Source organism: Acinonyx jubatus, chromosome C1 (genome assembly GCF_027475565.1).
Source record: "Acinonyx jubatus isolate Ajub_Pintada_27869175 chromosome C1, VMU_Ajub_asm_v1.0, whole genome shotgun sequence".
NCBI classification, from domain to species: domain Eukaryota; kingdom Metazoa; phylum Chordata; class Mammalia; order Carnivora; family Felidae; genus Acinonyx; species Acinonyx jubatus.
The window spans coordinates 52,191,776-52,206,813 of NC_069381.1; the positions used below are offsets into that span (position 1 = coordinate 52,191,776).

Below are 15,038 nucleotides of genomic sequence, written 5' to 3' on the forward strand. Positions count from 1 at the left end.
GTAGCTTGTGTACACATTATACGGAAAGGTCTTGGGCACAGTGTCAACGTGAAGACTATTGAATAAACTTTACCAGATGTGCCTCTGAGTAAGATTGCCTCTCCAGCCAAAGACCAAAAGCTTGCTCATGAAGATAAGTTTGATCTGCTTCCCGCCCACTTTGAGAGGTATAGTGCAACCCACACTGAATCCTTATTCAAGCAACTTACAATATTCTTGGAAACATAGCTCAAATGTGTTTTCCAAACAGAAAAACTCAAATAACAGCAGTAAGTTCTTAATGCTTTTGAGATATCAGATGTCAGATTATTGCTTTCATTGGTCATGACTGCCATCATTTCCATGACACATAAGCCACAATTATCCACTTGGATCTACATGTAGGTATTCTGGTAGTTATTATTTTGGCTGTATTTTATTATCTAATTTGAATGTTGTAATAGTCTCAATACTGAATTATTGAATAAATACTTGCAATTTGGGAAAATAATTAAAAATTTGAGGTGATGGATAGACAAGATTATGGTTTAGCGGAACTATCAAGTTTTGGTTACTACTGGTCACCCTATTTTGCCCAGATGCACATATACTATAGCAGGCAGAATTTTCAAGATATCCTAAGACTCCCATCCTCTGGTTATTTAGTATAATATACATACTGCTGTAAAAGGACTTTGCAGATGGAATTATGGTTACGAATCATCTGACCTTAAAATATGAAGGTAATCTTGAATTATACAGAGGGACCCAAAGTAATTATATGGCCTGTTACCAACAGAAGAGGAAGACAGAAGAGTCACTCAGAGAAATACAGTAGAAGAAGGAGAATGGTTGTGGCAGGAGGGGACATCAGAGCAATTCCAAGAATAAGAAGGGTTTTTTTTTTATACCTTAATTTCTCTGAGATGTCCAAATGTAACCTGCAAGAGACCTCTTGTAGCTAAGGATGGCCCCCAGCTTACAGCCAGCAAAGAAACAGGGACTTCAGTCCTACAAATTCAAGGGTCTGAATTCAGCTAACAAACAACCGGAATGAGCTTGCAAACAGATTCTTTCAGAACCTCTCATAAGGGCCCAGCCAGCCGACACTTTGATTTTAGTCTTGTTAAATCTGGAAAAGAGAAACCAGCCTAATCACCCCAGACTTCCCACCTACAGAAGTATGAGATAATAAGTTTGTATTGTTTAAGCTGCTAAAGTTGTGCTAATTTGTTACAGCAGCAGTAGAAAACTACAGATAAAAAATTAATCATTCAGGGATCTGGAGGAATATTGAGGTATACACAGCCTTAATACATATGTTTGCTTATCCATATCTAAGTATGGTCTTATGTTAAAATGTAAACCTTTGGGGTGCCTGGGTGGCTCAGTCAGTTAAGCATTCAACTCTGGATTTTGGCTCAGGTTGTGATCTTGCAGTACATGAGCTGGAGCTCCACATCAGGCTCTGCACTGGCAGCGTAGAGCCTGCTTGGGATTCTCTCTCACCCTCTTTCTCTGCCCCTGCCCTGTGCTCAGTAGTTCTCTCTCTCTCTCTCTCTCTGTCTCTCTCTCTCTCTCTCTCTCTCTCAAAATAAAGAAATAAACATTTAAAAAATAAAATGTAAACTTTTATTTTTTAATGGGAATGTCTCAGTGTTTCCTAATGTTGAGTTTAATTTATACATAAATTGAACTTAAATTCATGTGGTAGAAAAGAATAGGTCATAGGAAGGAACTTATAACTTGCTTTGTTTGGCTCATGAATCTACAGTATAAAACTAAGGTAGATCAAGAGTTTCTTGAGAGTAGGGACCATGTCTCATTTGTCTTCATACCTGTCTCCAGATGGAGGCATAGTAGACATTTAATAAATGCTGTTATTCTTGTCTGTGTTTGCTTGTCTTTTTGCTCTAACAAAAAAGTTTACTTTAAAAACTCTAATTTTTCTGTTTTTTTTCCTGTAGGTTATGCTTTCAAATCCAGTGCTAGAAAATCCAGTGAATTTGGAAGCAGCCCAAATGCTGATTAAAGATGAATCTCTGTACAAACAAATAGTTCTAAGATTTTTCAACCAACCATCACAATGTAAGAAGTGCCTACTTACTGTTTTTTTGCCAATTATTAATTATACATTTATGCAAATGAATGACCTAGCAAATAACTGTTACATGAGGGAATGTTTTTTGTATCCATTTTCAGTAATGAAATCATACTAAGATCTCTCCTACTGTATTGCTTTGTCAAGCTACTCAGTCATCAAAAAGCCAGTCAAAAGTTGTTCTTTAAAGGTTATCAGCAATCATAAGCTTAGTATTTTTAAATGTTATGGTCATAAGGATGGATGGTACTGACTGAAAATTATTTACCCATCACAAAGACATGACATCTGATTTTAACTCTTCGATCTATAATGGATATTTCCCAGATTTCATCTGCAAAACCCCAGATCTTACTGATCTGGAACTCCTTTCCTCTTGATTAGCAAGCAATATGTTTAGCTTTTTGTTCTGAAGAGTTCTTCCTCAACGTATTCCTTCTAAGAGTCCATGTGGAAATGGCACCTGAAGCTCTTGAGTCTTTCTGCTCTATTGACCAGTGATGTGTCTATATATATATATATATATATATATATATATATATATATAATATTTTTATATATTTTTATATATATATACAATTTTTTTTTTGCTCACTCTCATCCTGCCAGTGACCTCTTCATGACTTACCCCCATCGTCTTCACTGTTTCTGTGTTAGCAGAGTAATGCTGTTGGCTTCTTATGACCAGGGAGGTTTGCCACAAATGAGGGTTAGGCCCCTAGGGACAGTTCTTTCCTCTATGTCCTGCCCCTCCCCCTTCTAGCGGCACACGGCAGCCATGTGTCATAGCTGGTATTACCTCCCCAACAGCAAGCCTTGCTGTTCAGACTCGCTCTCCCAAACGGAGCTCTCTGTACTTTTTTGTTCAGATGTCCCCTGCTTCTTTTTCCCTTCCCTTTGTAGGGCTTGCCAGTCCATTAGCTAGGTCTGTACAATTGTGACCAAGTTCAAGTGCTCCTCCATAGGACTTCTGGGTCTGGTGCAAATCAAGCAGTGATGACAGGCATCTTTTTCAGTATCTTCAAACACGTCATGATAGTCATGGAGTCCCTCAACCAATCCCTGACAGTTTTGAAACTGGTTTGTACACAGAGGAGTCTGATCGCTTCACTCTGGCCACATTTCTGACCCACTGGAATACTATAGCCTCCACAACTGTATCCTCTACACTCAGTTACTATTTGTGGAATGAATGAATAAACAATTTATATCACTTAACCGTTCATTGAGCCCTACAGTACCATCATTATAGAGAAAGATTCTATAACAAAGCTATGTCCACAGTCTAGTAAATGGAAATTTAAAAACTGGTTTTAAAGGATTTTCTATAGCAAATGATTCTGTGCAATAGATTTTGGGTTTGCCCTGCAAAAAGGAAGGATGAGAAAAAAAAAAACTTTAGAGTCCTTCCTTTTGTCCTCCTGTCTAGTAGATGCCATCCTTCACTCCTTTTGGTTCTCCAGCTGTGCCATAAAGTCAGACAGAAAAGCTGCCCCAGTTGCTAAATCTCCCTGCACAGGAGCAACAGAGCAAATAGAACTTTGGCAGGTTTTCACCATATTCTTTAGTTATGTTGGTGAAATATGTGGAAATCCAAGACAGTAAATAGTTATCAGCTTGCTTGCCACCTCAGCCAGACTATGAGTGGTGGCCTAGGGTTCCATAAAGAGACTGACTTCCTGCAGCTTCCAAGGGCAAGAGTGTCCATGATACAGCAGAGACAGCTGCTAAGGGGGTGGGAGGCAGGGGAGAAGTAGCAGAAAACTTGTTCTAAATTAGAGGGTATCAAACTATGGATTTCTGTGAAAAACTTCATCCAGTGAGAATAAATTACTTGTAACACTTTAGAAAAAAAATTTTTAATGTTTATTTATTTTTGAGAGAGAGGGAGAGACAGAGCCTGATGCAGGGCTCATACTCATGAGCCATGAGACCATGACCTGAGCCGAAGTCAGACACTCAACGGACTGAGCCACCCAGGTGCCACTACTTGTAACAACTTGAAAAAAATGTCTCACTAGAATACTTCAAGAGTCATATTTCATATAGTTTAAAAGATTAATAAAGAGAGCTAGAAAATGCTTAAAAGGAATTACCATAGTTTTAGATAACCCAAAACTAGAACAGATAGTTAATTGTATAAAAGAGAAACTCAAGAGGCAGCAAATTGTATCCTCTCTGGAGGCATTGATTATAGGCTAGAACTACACCCTCAGTACCCAGTGTACTGTCTGTTGGTAGGTATTGAATAAAAACTTGTAGAATGAATTAATGAAAAACTGCATGTAAACTTAGATCCTGATTTTACTTCATAGTTTACAAAATGCTTTCACACACATTTATTCATCTGATGCTCAGCCTCTTCCTCAGTGAGGAAGCTGAGGGTCATTGGTGAAGTGGTTGGCCCTAGGCCACAGAGAGCAAGCTGCAGAGGTCAGACCTTCAACCCAGGTGTTCCCCTTCCCTTGTGCCTCCAAATTTAATAGGATGAGCATAAAGTCATTCATTTGGGATCAGAGCATTAAAATTTCCCAGGAAAGAATAAGAGAGAGCTGACTTGGCAGCAGAACTCCCTGAAAAACTTCTTGGGGAATTTATTTGATCACAAACTTAAGGTATAGAAAGTGCCTTTCCATCAGGTACCTGTTGTATGAAAATCCTACCCTACTCTGGTGTGCAGGGCCCTCATCTGGAGTTACCAGCATGCTCAATCTGGAGCATCACATTCCCTGAGCTGAAGAAACTGTGTATGTTTAGCTAATGGAAGAAATGATAAAAGGCAGCTGTAAAACCTGTTTTCAAATATTTGAAGGGCTTTCATAGAGAAAAGGGCAATTTCCTCTCTGTTGTTCCAAAAAACTGAAGTAGCTGCAATCAGTTCTGCCTTCCACAGGCCTACTAGGTTGTAGCCACTATGGTCCAGAATCTGCAGGCTTGGCCCTGCCTCGTGCTGGTACATACCTTAAATACATGGGGACCTCTCCCTCATAATCAGTGGTCTGGAATTAATTTCATTAGCCTAAGCCTAAGCCTAAGCCTAAGCCTGGTATTTGGTATGCAGACATGCAAATGCCTCTCATTCCCCAAACTTTCCATAACGTGATGTTTGTCTAGCCTGAACAGCTAGGTCTCAGGTCTCTGCCTTGGCGTATTGACAAGAACACGCTAAGCTGTGAGCTCAAACCCAGATGATGGAGGTCCCAATGACCTTGCCAAATCCTGCCATCTTCTTTGGGACTGGACCCTGTCTCTCTTACTGGTAACGAGGGTGTTCATGTACACCAGACTGCCTGGGACAGTCCTGCTATAATTATTTCTAACACCCCCCTTTACTCTGTGCTCTGGTTTGCGCAACAAATTACATAGTCAGAGGCATCTGGCATGTCCAATTCCTAAATTGTTTCCCAGGTTCTGAAGTGTAAATTCATATGCTTTTTATTGGTGTCCCCTCATCATGTCATTTGATTTCAATTTTTTGGCTAAGACAGTTACCACTTAACATCTTTCACCTTGATGATTTTCTGCCTGTTTTTCTGTTGCTCTCCTTGAGGTTTTATACTTTAGTTTTATTCTTTTATTACTATTTTATTGAGGGTTTGGAAAGAGTGTACATAAAACCATTTATTCCTTCTTCTAAGTCAACCAGATCCCTTTCATATTTTTCTTTACAGTGAGAGATGACAGGCCTGAGTCACTTAAAGATCCAGATAAATTTATCAGGTAAGTTTTTCTTTTTTAAAAAAAAAATGTTTATTTATTTTGAGAGAGAGAGCACACACGCACGTGTAAGTGGGGGAGGGGCAGAGAGAGAGGGAGAGAGAGAATCCCAAGCAGGCTGTCGGTGCAGAGCCTGATATGGGGCTCAAACTCATGACTCTGAGATCGTGACTTGAGCCTAAATCAAGAGTTGGATGCTTAACCAACTGAAACACATATGTGCCCCAGGTAAGTTTTTCTTTATATATTCTATGTCAATTCCTTCCTTTTTTCCTTCCTTCCTTCTTTCATTCTTTCCTCTCTCTTTCTCTTTAATCTCTACACCTGACATGGTGCTCGAACTCATGGCCTCAATTTATTTACTAAAAGGACTATTGATTTAAACGGTTTATATTTTTTTATCATAATTGAATTTTTACTTTATTTATTTATTTACTTACTTACTTACAGTTTATTTATTTTTGAGAGAGAGAGAAAGAGAGCACAAGCAGGGGAGGGGTAGACAGAGAGTGAGAGAGAATCCCAAGCAGGCTCTGTGCTGTCAGACACAGGACTCCATCTCACAAACCATGAGATCATATCCTGAGCTGAAATCGAGAGTCAGACACTTAACCGGCTGAGTCATCCAGGTGCTCCAAATTTTCGCTTTTTAACCTAGAAAAGGAAGTAGATCTCTTTTCCTCTTACAATGCTTTTTTCTTAATGTTGTTTTTGGGAAGAATGTGGAAAAGTGATTGAATTCTTTGTAGACTATTAAATTAAAATTTAATGTAATTATATGAACTTGCCTCTTTAATTTTCATTTTTTATTGCAGATAAAGAAAAAACATGTTATCAATATAATGAGCACAAACTATTTACACATCATAAAAAGCCAAGCAATTAGGGAAATATAAGGTCCCAGAGGAAAATGGTGAGAGTTAGAGATGAATCCATTGTACCTTTTAGGAGATAACATGAAAATGTGGCAACAGTTTAGCCATGAACACCTGAACAAGGTACAGGACAATGTTCTCATTTATAGTTCTGCAGTATTTAGTTTCTTGAGCATTTCCATCAGTCTTAATTTTGTAGTCAGTCAGATATAGAAGACAGTTAACTAGTGTTGAAATGACTTGCTTCAGCTTATGCTTTCTTGACCGGCCCTATATAAAAGATGAGCAAGTTAGGTAACTCAGGTGGCTTCGGTTGGTGAAAGTCTTGGAAAGTTTCAGGAAGGCAAGTACAATCTAATAAATAGTGCACCCTGTTGGCATTCAGTAAAGGACATCACTGCCCCTGAAACTTATCAAATGGAAAGAAGCAACTTACCTTCTTGGCACAAAATGGACCTGTGGTAAATAGTTGTTGAATGTGCCAACACTGTTTTATCTCCTCTAAAACATGAATGTCCCTGGAATTTTACAAAGCTCTTTCTATTTGTGGTATAATCATTTGCAGTGCATAAAAGTACGGTGCCAGCATTTACTAATAAGGCAGTGAAATGGAGGCCAGAAGAACTTCTGTGGTCTCAGCGTTGGCTGGTCCTCTGAATGAAACCCAGAATAAATGAAGCCAGAATCAGGTCTTATCTGTGGTGTTCCCATAGTGCTAGCCTGCAATCTCTAGAGAAATCTCTAGGACTCAATTGAAGCAACATAATCTATATTGTAATGATACTCTACACTCCTAGTATATAGGAGGCTGCAATTTATTATATATCTGTGGCTCCAAATGTTTACCCCTGGTACATTTGTTATGGGACAAAGCTCAGTTATGTCTAGCTTTTAATTTTTAAAATGTTTTAAATGTTTGTTTGTTTGTTTGTTTGTTTTTGAGAGAGAGAGCATGAGCATGGGAGGGACAGAGAGAGAGGGGGACACAGAATCTGAAGCAGGCTCGAGGCTCTGTGCTATCAGTGCAGAGCTCGATGCGGGGCTCAAACTCGTGCACCACGAGATCATGACCTGAGCCGATGTCGGATGCTCAACTGACTGAGCCACCCAGGTGCCCCTTGTTTTTAGTTTTTATGTAGACTTGTACAATGAGGTCTCACAGAAGTTATTCCAAAAGAGATGCTGCTCTTAGCATTGTCTGTCTAGCACCATATGCTAGGACTTTACTCTACTTTATGAGCTAAAAGTATTAACCTGACTACAGAAATGAATTCCAGAGGCCTAGCCAGACAGTTAAGACCCTGTTTCCAAAAGATAAAGCAAAACATAGGTAAAGTCTAGTCAGTTGAGTAGAATATAGTCAGGGGAATCCAGTTGATGTTCCGTAATTAAAAATGGTTTAGGTTTGTGCTTATCACCTGGGAAGTTTGCACATGGGCTGTAGGATGCCACTTAACAAGATATAGGGTGGCTTCTGGGAGAACAGCTACTTACTCATTTATTTAAAATATATTCACTGAGCATTTGCTCTGTAATAGACACTGTGCTCCCATACTGGGGACACACATCTGAATAATATATAATCTTTGGTCTCACATGATTTATAGTCTAGGATTGGAAGCTCTCCTCTGAAGAGAAGATAGTGTGGGGAGTGTGCCTGACTGTCCATCCTATAGGACCATATAGGGAGCAACTTCTACCAAAAGATGTAGTTGGTAGGCCACAGGGCTAATACCAGGATTGCGGCTGGGGGGAATGCTGAAGTCAGAGGGAATCATATTTAAAATGAGTCATATTGAGTAGAAAATTCTTCTCCTGTAGCTTTTTTTTAAAGCCCTCCTTTAGAGGCTTATATTTTTTTCACCAAGTCACCTCTCACTGGTGCTACCTCTGTTAAATGCAATCTAACATTCCATTGGGCCATACCTATTAATTGTTTTATTACATTAATACTTACAATATAGTAAGTCCTATTACAGAGATGAGATCTAGATGTTGGAGGAGCATAGAGGAAGAAATATCTTCCTAAAGCTTGGACTGCCAGAGTGGGAGGAGGGGCATATAAAGACCAGCTTCCAGGAGAAGGTGATGCCTGAGGTGATTTCTAAAGGGAGAATAGGAAGTCACCTACAGACAAGAGGAGGACATTCAGGCAGAGGGAATAACGCATTCAGAAGCATGGAAGTGTGAGAGAGCATATTTCTCCACCACCTGACCCAAGAGAAAGTAATTTGACATCCAGAATAAAAAGTAAAAATGAATCCAGATGCCAGGGGCAACCAAAGTGTATCAGGACCTGAGGTACAAAACTAGAAGTTGTGAGGGAGAAGGGGATTGGTTGCTAGATATCAAGAAAATAGAAGTGTCTTTTTGGACATGATTCTGCAGACTTTTACTTACTAACATTAAAAGGATGCGAAGGATGGGTTATGAACTATCACATGTGTTAGTATCTGAGCTAAACCTTCTGGAGAACTTGCTGCAGTTTGTACATCAGCACTTGCAGCTTCACCTTGCTTCTTTATGTTACAGAGACAGCTTCGTTCCTTAAACCCCTGAACCAGCCTCTGCCAACTTCAGACTTGTCTTTGGCAGCTTCTTCACCTCTCTCAGCCCTCGCGGAATGAAGAGAGTTAGCGCCATGCTCTGGACTGGTCTTTGTCTTAAGGGAATGTTGTGGTTGGTAAGATCTTCTATCCAGACCATGCAGATTTTCTCCATATCCACATTAAGGCTGTTTTGCTTTCTATCATTCCTGTGTTCAGTGGAGTAACACTTTCAATTTCCTTCAAGAGCTTCTCCTTTGCCTTCACAACTTGACTGGTTCAAGAAGCCTAGTTTTCAGCCTATCTCAGCTTTCGATACGCCTTCTCCCTAAGCTTAGTCATGTCTAGCTTCTGCTTCTCTTCCTTACACTTGAACGCTGAGACCATCGTAGGGTTGTTAGTTGGACTAATTCCAATATTGTTCTGTCACAGAATAGGGAGACTGGAGGAGAGGGAGAGAGACAGGGGAACGACCAGTGGGTGGAGCAGCCAGAACACTCACATTTACCAATTAGATTTGCCATACTGCACACGTGTGGTTCATGGCACCCCAAAATAATTACCATGGTAACATCAAAGATCACTGGCCACAGATCATCATAACTAATATAATAATGGAAAAGTTTGAAATATTGTGAGAATTACCAAAATGTGACAAAGAGACAGGAAGTGAAAAAAAGCTGTTGGAAAACTGGCACAGATTTGCTTGACACAATGTTAACACAAACCTTCCATTTGCAAAAACTGCAGTATCTGAAAAGCACAATATAATGAGGTATGCCTGTATTTCAAAATTAAAAAAAAAAGTTTTTGAAGAAAAGTATTCAATTTTTTTTTGCTGAATAGAGAAAATGGGTATAGCTCCAAACTTCCAAAGTCTGATTCTAAAATCTGAGATTATTACACGAAAGAAAAATTATAGGCCATAGCCTCTCATAAACACAGAAGCATAAAGCCTAATCAAAATATTAGCAAATTGAATCCACTGATACATAAAAAGGGGTAATACATCATGACTAAGAGGGCTTCATTTCAGGAAAGCCAGGTTGGGTTAAAATTTTTAAATCAGCATAACTCACGAAGTTAACCAAATAAAGGAAAAAAACCATAAAATGATCTCAACGAATCAGGAAAAAGTATTTGCTAAAATTTATCACCCATTCATGATAAAAATTCTCACCAAAGTAGGAATAGAGAAGAAATTCCTTATTCCAATAAAGAAAATCTATAAAAATCCAATGGCAAACCTCATACTCAGATGTGAAATGTTGAATGCTTTCCTCCTGAGTTTAATGAGACAAGTATGTCCATTATCACCACTTCTATTCAGCACTGTGCTAGAAGTCCTAGCCACTGCAATGAAGCTAGGAAGAAAAGTTATAAAGTTTGGAAAGGAGGAAGTAAACCATCTTTATTCACAGATAATGGGATTATATAATAGTAAAATCCAAATGAATATACAAAGCTCGAAAATTAATAAGTGAATTTAGCTAGACCCCTGGATAGAAGATGAACATTTAAAAAAGCAACTATATTTTTATATACTAGCAATCAATACATAGAAATGGAAGTGTTAGAAATACCATTACAATAGCATCAAAACATAACAAAAGACATCTATGCCAATACCCACAAAATGTATCTGGGAGAAATTTTAAAAGACCTAAAGAAATAGATATACAAAGTTTGTGACTTGGGAGAGACTGAGTATTATTGCAATGTCAGTTCTTTCCAAATTAGTCTATAGATTCAATTCAATCTCAGTCAAAATATCAGCAGTTTTTTTCCCCTGGAAATTAACAGGATGGTTTTAAAGTATATCTAAAAATGCAAAGGATTTAGGATAACAAGACAATCTTGAAGAAGAACAAAGAGGATTGATACTGCCAGTTATCAGGATTCACTGGAAAGTGAGAATAAATTTCAGTCTGACTGGATCTTTCTAGGTCGTGTTCCTGTCCCTAAACAGTTCCCATTGTCAGAAAGCCTTAAACCCATCAGGCCCTGACTTAGAGTCAGGGTGGAGGTCAGTCCTGTCAGGCTGAATGGCATGTATGTGAGGGGGAGGAATGGAATAGTTAATGTTGGAGAGGCGACCACAATGTCCACTGTGACAACCTTCATATACATACTATTTTTATTGGACTGGAACCTTGGTAAGTAAGAGTTGGACAGGCACAGGAGACAAACGAGTCTTTAGATAGGACTGTTTGCACACATACAGAAATGTAATATGTGGCAAACTCAGGATCAGCAGGAAGTTCCATATGACGGAGCCTCTGTATGTGCAGATGATGGTGGAAGAAACGGTTGGAAATAGCCAGATGCTAACACACCTCGAGTTCTATTTGAAAGTGTTTAGACTTTATCCTGTCGAATTAAGTCACCAAACATGGTTTGCAAGCAGATGCATGATAATCTGGAATAGGGAGAGACAGAAAAACAATTAGGAAGCTGTTTAGAGTTTGCAGAAGAGAAATGATGAGGTACTTATTCAGAGCAATGGAGAGAAGCAGCTGTAGCTGACACTGAGGGTTAAGGGATGCTAAACTCCCTGCCTGGTTGTTCCCATGGAAGACTTCACTGAATGCTCACCACAACCACTGGAGAAAGTTCTAAGTTAATTTTATACATGAAGAAACAGGAGTGAAATTATTGTCTGCCTGGAGTCACACAGCTAACAAGTAGCAGTACCTGAGTGTTTTAACACACGCCAGATGATTCCAGAGCCTATACTCTTAATCATGATGCTACATAACTAAATATCCAGAGATTTGTAGGGGTTTAGTCAGTAGGCTTGAGTTATGGGTGGGATATTGCTTCCATGAAGTAACACTACCTTGACTCTCTTCTTCCCTTTATGATCCTTTTTGTTTCCTTCACTGGCTCCTCTTAACTCTGAATTGGCTTCTGATCTTTCTTTTCTAAACACTTACTTACTCTTTCTATGTTTGTTTTCCCTAATGGCATCATCTATCAACCTTTATGTTGATTTGACCCTAATCTCTTATTTCCAGTCTCAATTTCTCAGTCACACTCCTAAGGGTCATCACCTAAAACCCATATTTAAGTTTAAACTCATATTTTACTTCAGACTCTGTAGATGCTTTCTGTTAATAGCAAAACTAAATGGTCTTCCGGGCTTTAGAAGAATATTTGACCCCCAGATTCCTTCACCTTTCACACACCCTATCAGAAAACCAGTCCAGTCATTTCATTTATTGTGTCAGAGGTTCGTCTCCTCCCTTTCACAGTCTCTGCTCCCACCCTCTATTGGCTCTGCGTTTCTTGCCTGAATTTCTGCATCTGTTTCCTAGCTTGTCTGCCTGCATTTGGTCTCTTATATGCTCCACCCTGCATACTAAAGCCAGAAAAAACTTACACACTCGTTCCATAATTTATTTGCCTTATTCAAGAACTTCTGATTGCTGTCTATCACCCAATAAATCAGAATACTGAATCAACTCTAACCCATTCTCTGCCTAAATCTGAAGACCCTGCATTGCCCACTTTCAACTATTTTGTCGAATTCCAATTGCTCTGAAATTGGAACTCTCCACTACGGTCGGTTCTCTTGTCATTATTGTCTCTTCCCTCAACGTGGTCTGTACACATGTGCACGTGCATACACTGTGCTCCTTCCCATCTGAGCTATTGCTAATACTCATCTCCTGGCCTAAAATGCTTCCATCTCTTCCAGGTTCATATCCCAGGTGACTCCTTCCCTAAAGCCTCCGAGACAAAGTCACACCTCCCTCTTCCAACCTTTTTAGCTTGCTGCCACTGCCAAAGAACTATCTGTCGTTGTCATCTCCAAATGTCTCTGTTAAATGATGTAACACTTTATGTGTTAAACATAGAGCTATTCTATTTGCCAATTTGGGTATATATCTTATTTTCCCAATAGGCTAATAGGCTCTAATGTTCAGTTTAAAATTATATCTCCTGCTTTTTCATATTCATAATGCCAATGATAATACTCAGTAAATTCCTGTCCATGTTTCAAATTATAAACACGTGTAGTTTGTATAATTCCCTGTAAACTTAGTCGCTTATCTGAATTACCATAAAAATAGTTACTGTTCTCTTATTTTAAGGGGCTGTTTCTTTTACAGACTTGGAAATGCAAATTTTCTCAAATGTTTAAGACATTCTGCTTTGTGTATTCAAACTATACTGAAGTTACACCTTTTTTGAGGAATATTTTAAATTATTCTGGGGAAGAAAAGAAAGCCCCTGAAGGCTAACAGTTTGAAATTGAACAGGACACCACTGGGAAGGGAGAGGGTCATGGGTCATCGTCAAACAGACAAAAAAACAATGGAGACGATTGTGTCTAAAGATGGTGTATTTTTTTTTCACGAGACAGTGTGTTGACAGTTTCCTTCCTCTTGGGTCATTGTTGTCTGCTAAATGATCTGTGACAGCAAATTGATCACCAGCTTCTTCATGCAGGAGATATAATGCAGCCTTTCATTTTGTTACCTCTCTTGCCAAATGCTGAAACATTTCGTTGGCAAAATTAATGTTAGTTTAATATGTCATTTACTGGTGTAAAGCTCCGCACGCAGCTCTGGGAGCCATAATAGCGGTGATTAATTTATCTTCACCCAGTTTCAGATTTCTACTTACGTGTGATTGCAAAAGCAATAACGCATTTGAAAAATGTTACTCTTTAAATGATGTGTCTGTAATTATCACTTAAATAAATGAACGCATTAAACAATTTAGCTATTGTACCATCCATTTCAAAATTGAGTCCGATATTTACTTCAATGTAGCTACAATTCACCTAGGAAAATTAATGCTGGTGTACTTGTTCTAACTGAAAAGTCACTTCTTCCGAAGAGCTAAGAACTTCAAAGAAAACAGACATAAGGTTGTTTATATCTGATGCAGCATCTATGTAAACCAGTTAATTGGTGATTTCACACATCTGAAAATATCCCAAAGTCATGTTTTGTTTGTAGAGTGTTGAGGATCTCTGCAGTCAAAATGTTGGTATAAAAAAAGGTTGGAAATGTAGTTATTTAAGTGACAACTTCACGGTTCCTGTTCAGTATTTTCTAACAATCTTTGCTCTACCATTAGGATAAAGTAATGTCAGCACAGGGAAGGAAAAGTGCAGGCAAGATTACCAGAAAAGAGTTGGGTTTTTCCCCCCTCTATGAAAATGGCCAGATTTTGTGTGAAAATTAAACTGATCTCAATTCTGGTGTTTTATTTTTCCTCATTATAAAAGGGAAATAAAGGTGATTTTACTAAAATTTGGCATAGATATTTAAGAAAACCGTTTATTGAAGAAAGGGAAAACATGCAAATCTGATGCTTTTCTTAAAATTCTTTCTTTCATGTTAGTCATGAAAGGCAGATATCTTAAACCTATATTTTTCTCTTTATAATATGCACATGGATGCACATTTTACATTTACCTTTGAAATATGTTTGGCAAGATTTTCGTTTTGTGATTTTTATGTGTTAGTGCAGAAATTAATGTTAGATCACTTATTAGAAACTGCAAATGAGTTTACTGTCTTATGGCAAGATATTGTTATCTGAAACTGTCCAATCTGATAAAATAATTTTAAAAAGCAAACTTGCAAATACTCATTGCCTGATTTTTATGTATATTTTCAGATCAACTAAGGCAGTCTCATTTAATGATTACTACAAGACATGGTCTGGAATAGCCACATCCAAAGCCACAGAGTATTATAGAAGTCCATGTAAGGTGATCTAGCCTTATCTTATGTCCTTTTGGTATATATTAATCTCTTATTTATTCTCAACTTGTCTTGCTTTCAAAGACTAATTGACATA

The 15,038-nt window shown here is 38.4% G+C and overlaps 1 protein-coding gene across 5 annotated transcripts in view; it reads left to right on the forward strand.

The window, feature by feature from the left end:
* UBE2U (ubiquitin conjugating enzyme E2 U) overlaps positions 1-15,038 on the forward strand; it is a 62,913-nt gene that overhangs the window by 11,897 nt on the left and 35,978 nt on the right. For 3 of the 5 annotated variants that reach the window (XM_027058994.2, XM_015081935.3, XM_027058997.2), the window contains 3 exons: positions 1,947-2,067; positions 5,752-5,800; positions 14,856-14,944. In XM_027058994.2, the coding sequence (XP_026914795.1) occupies positions 1,947-2,067; positions 5,752-5,800; positions 14,856-14,944 (259 nt within the window). Of the gene's footprint in view, positions 1-1,946; positions 2,068-5,751; positions 5,801-14,855; positions 14,950-15,038 lie in introns of all 5 variants that reach the window. The other 2 variants (XR_008294926.1, XM_053214188.1) reach the window with 1 other exon arrangement.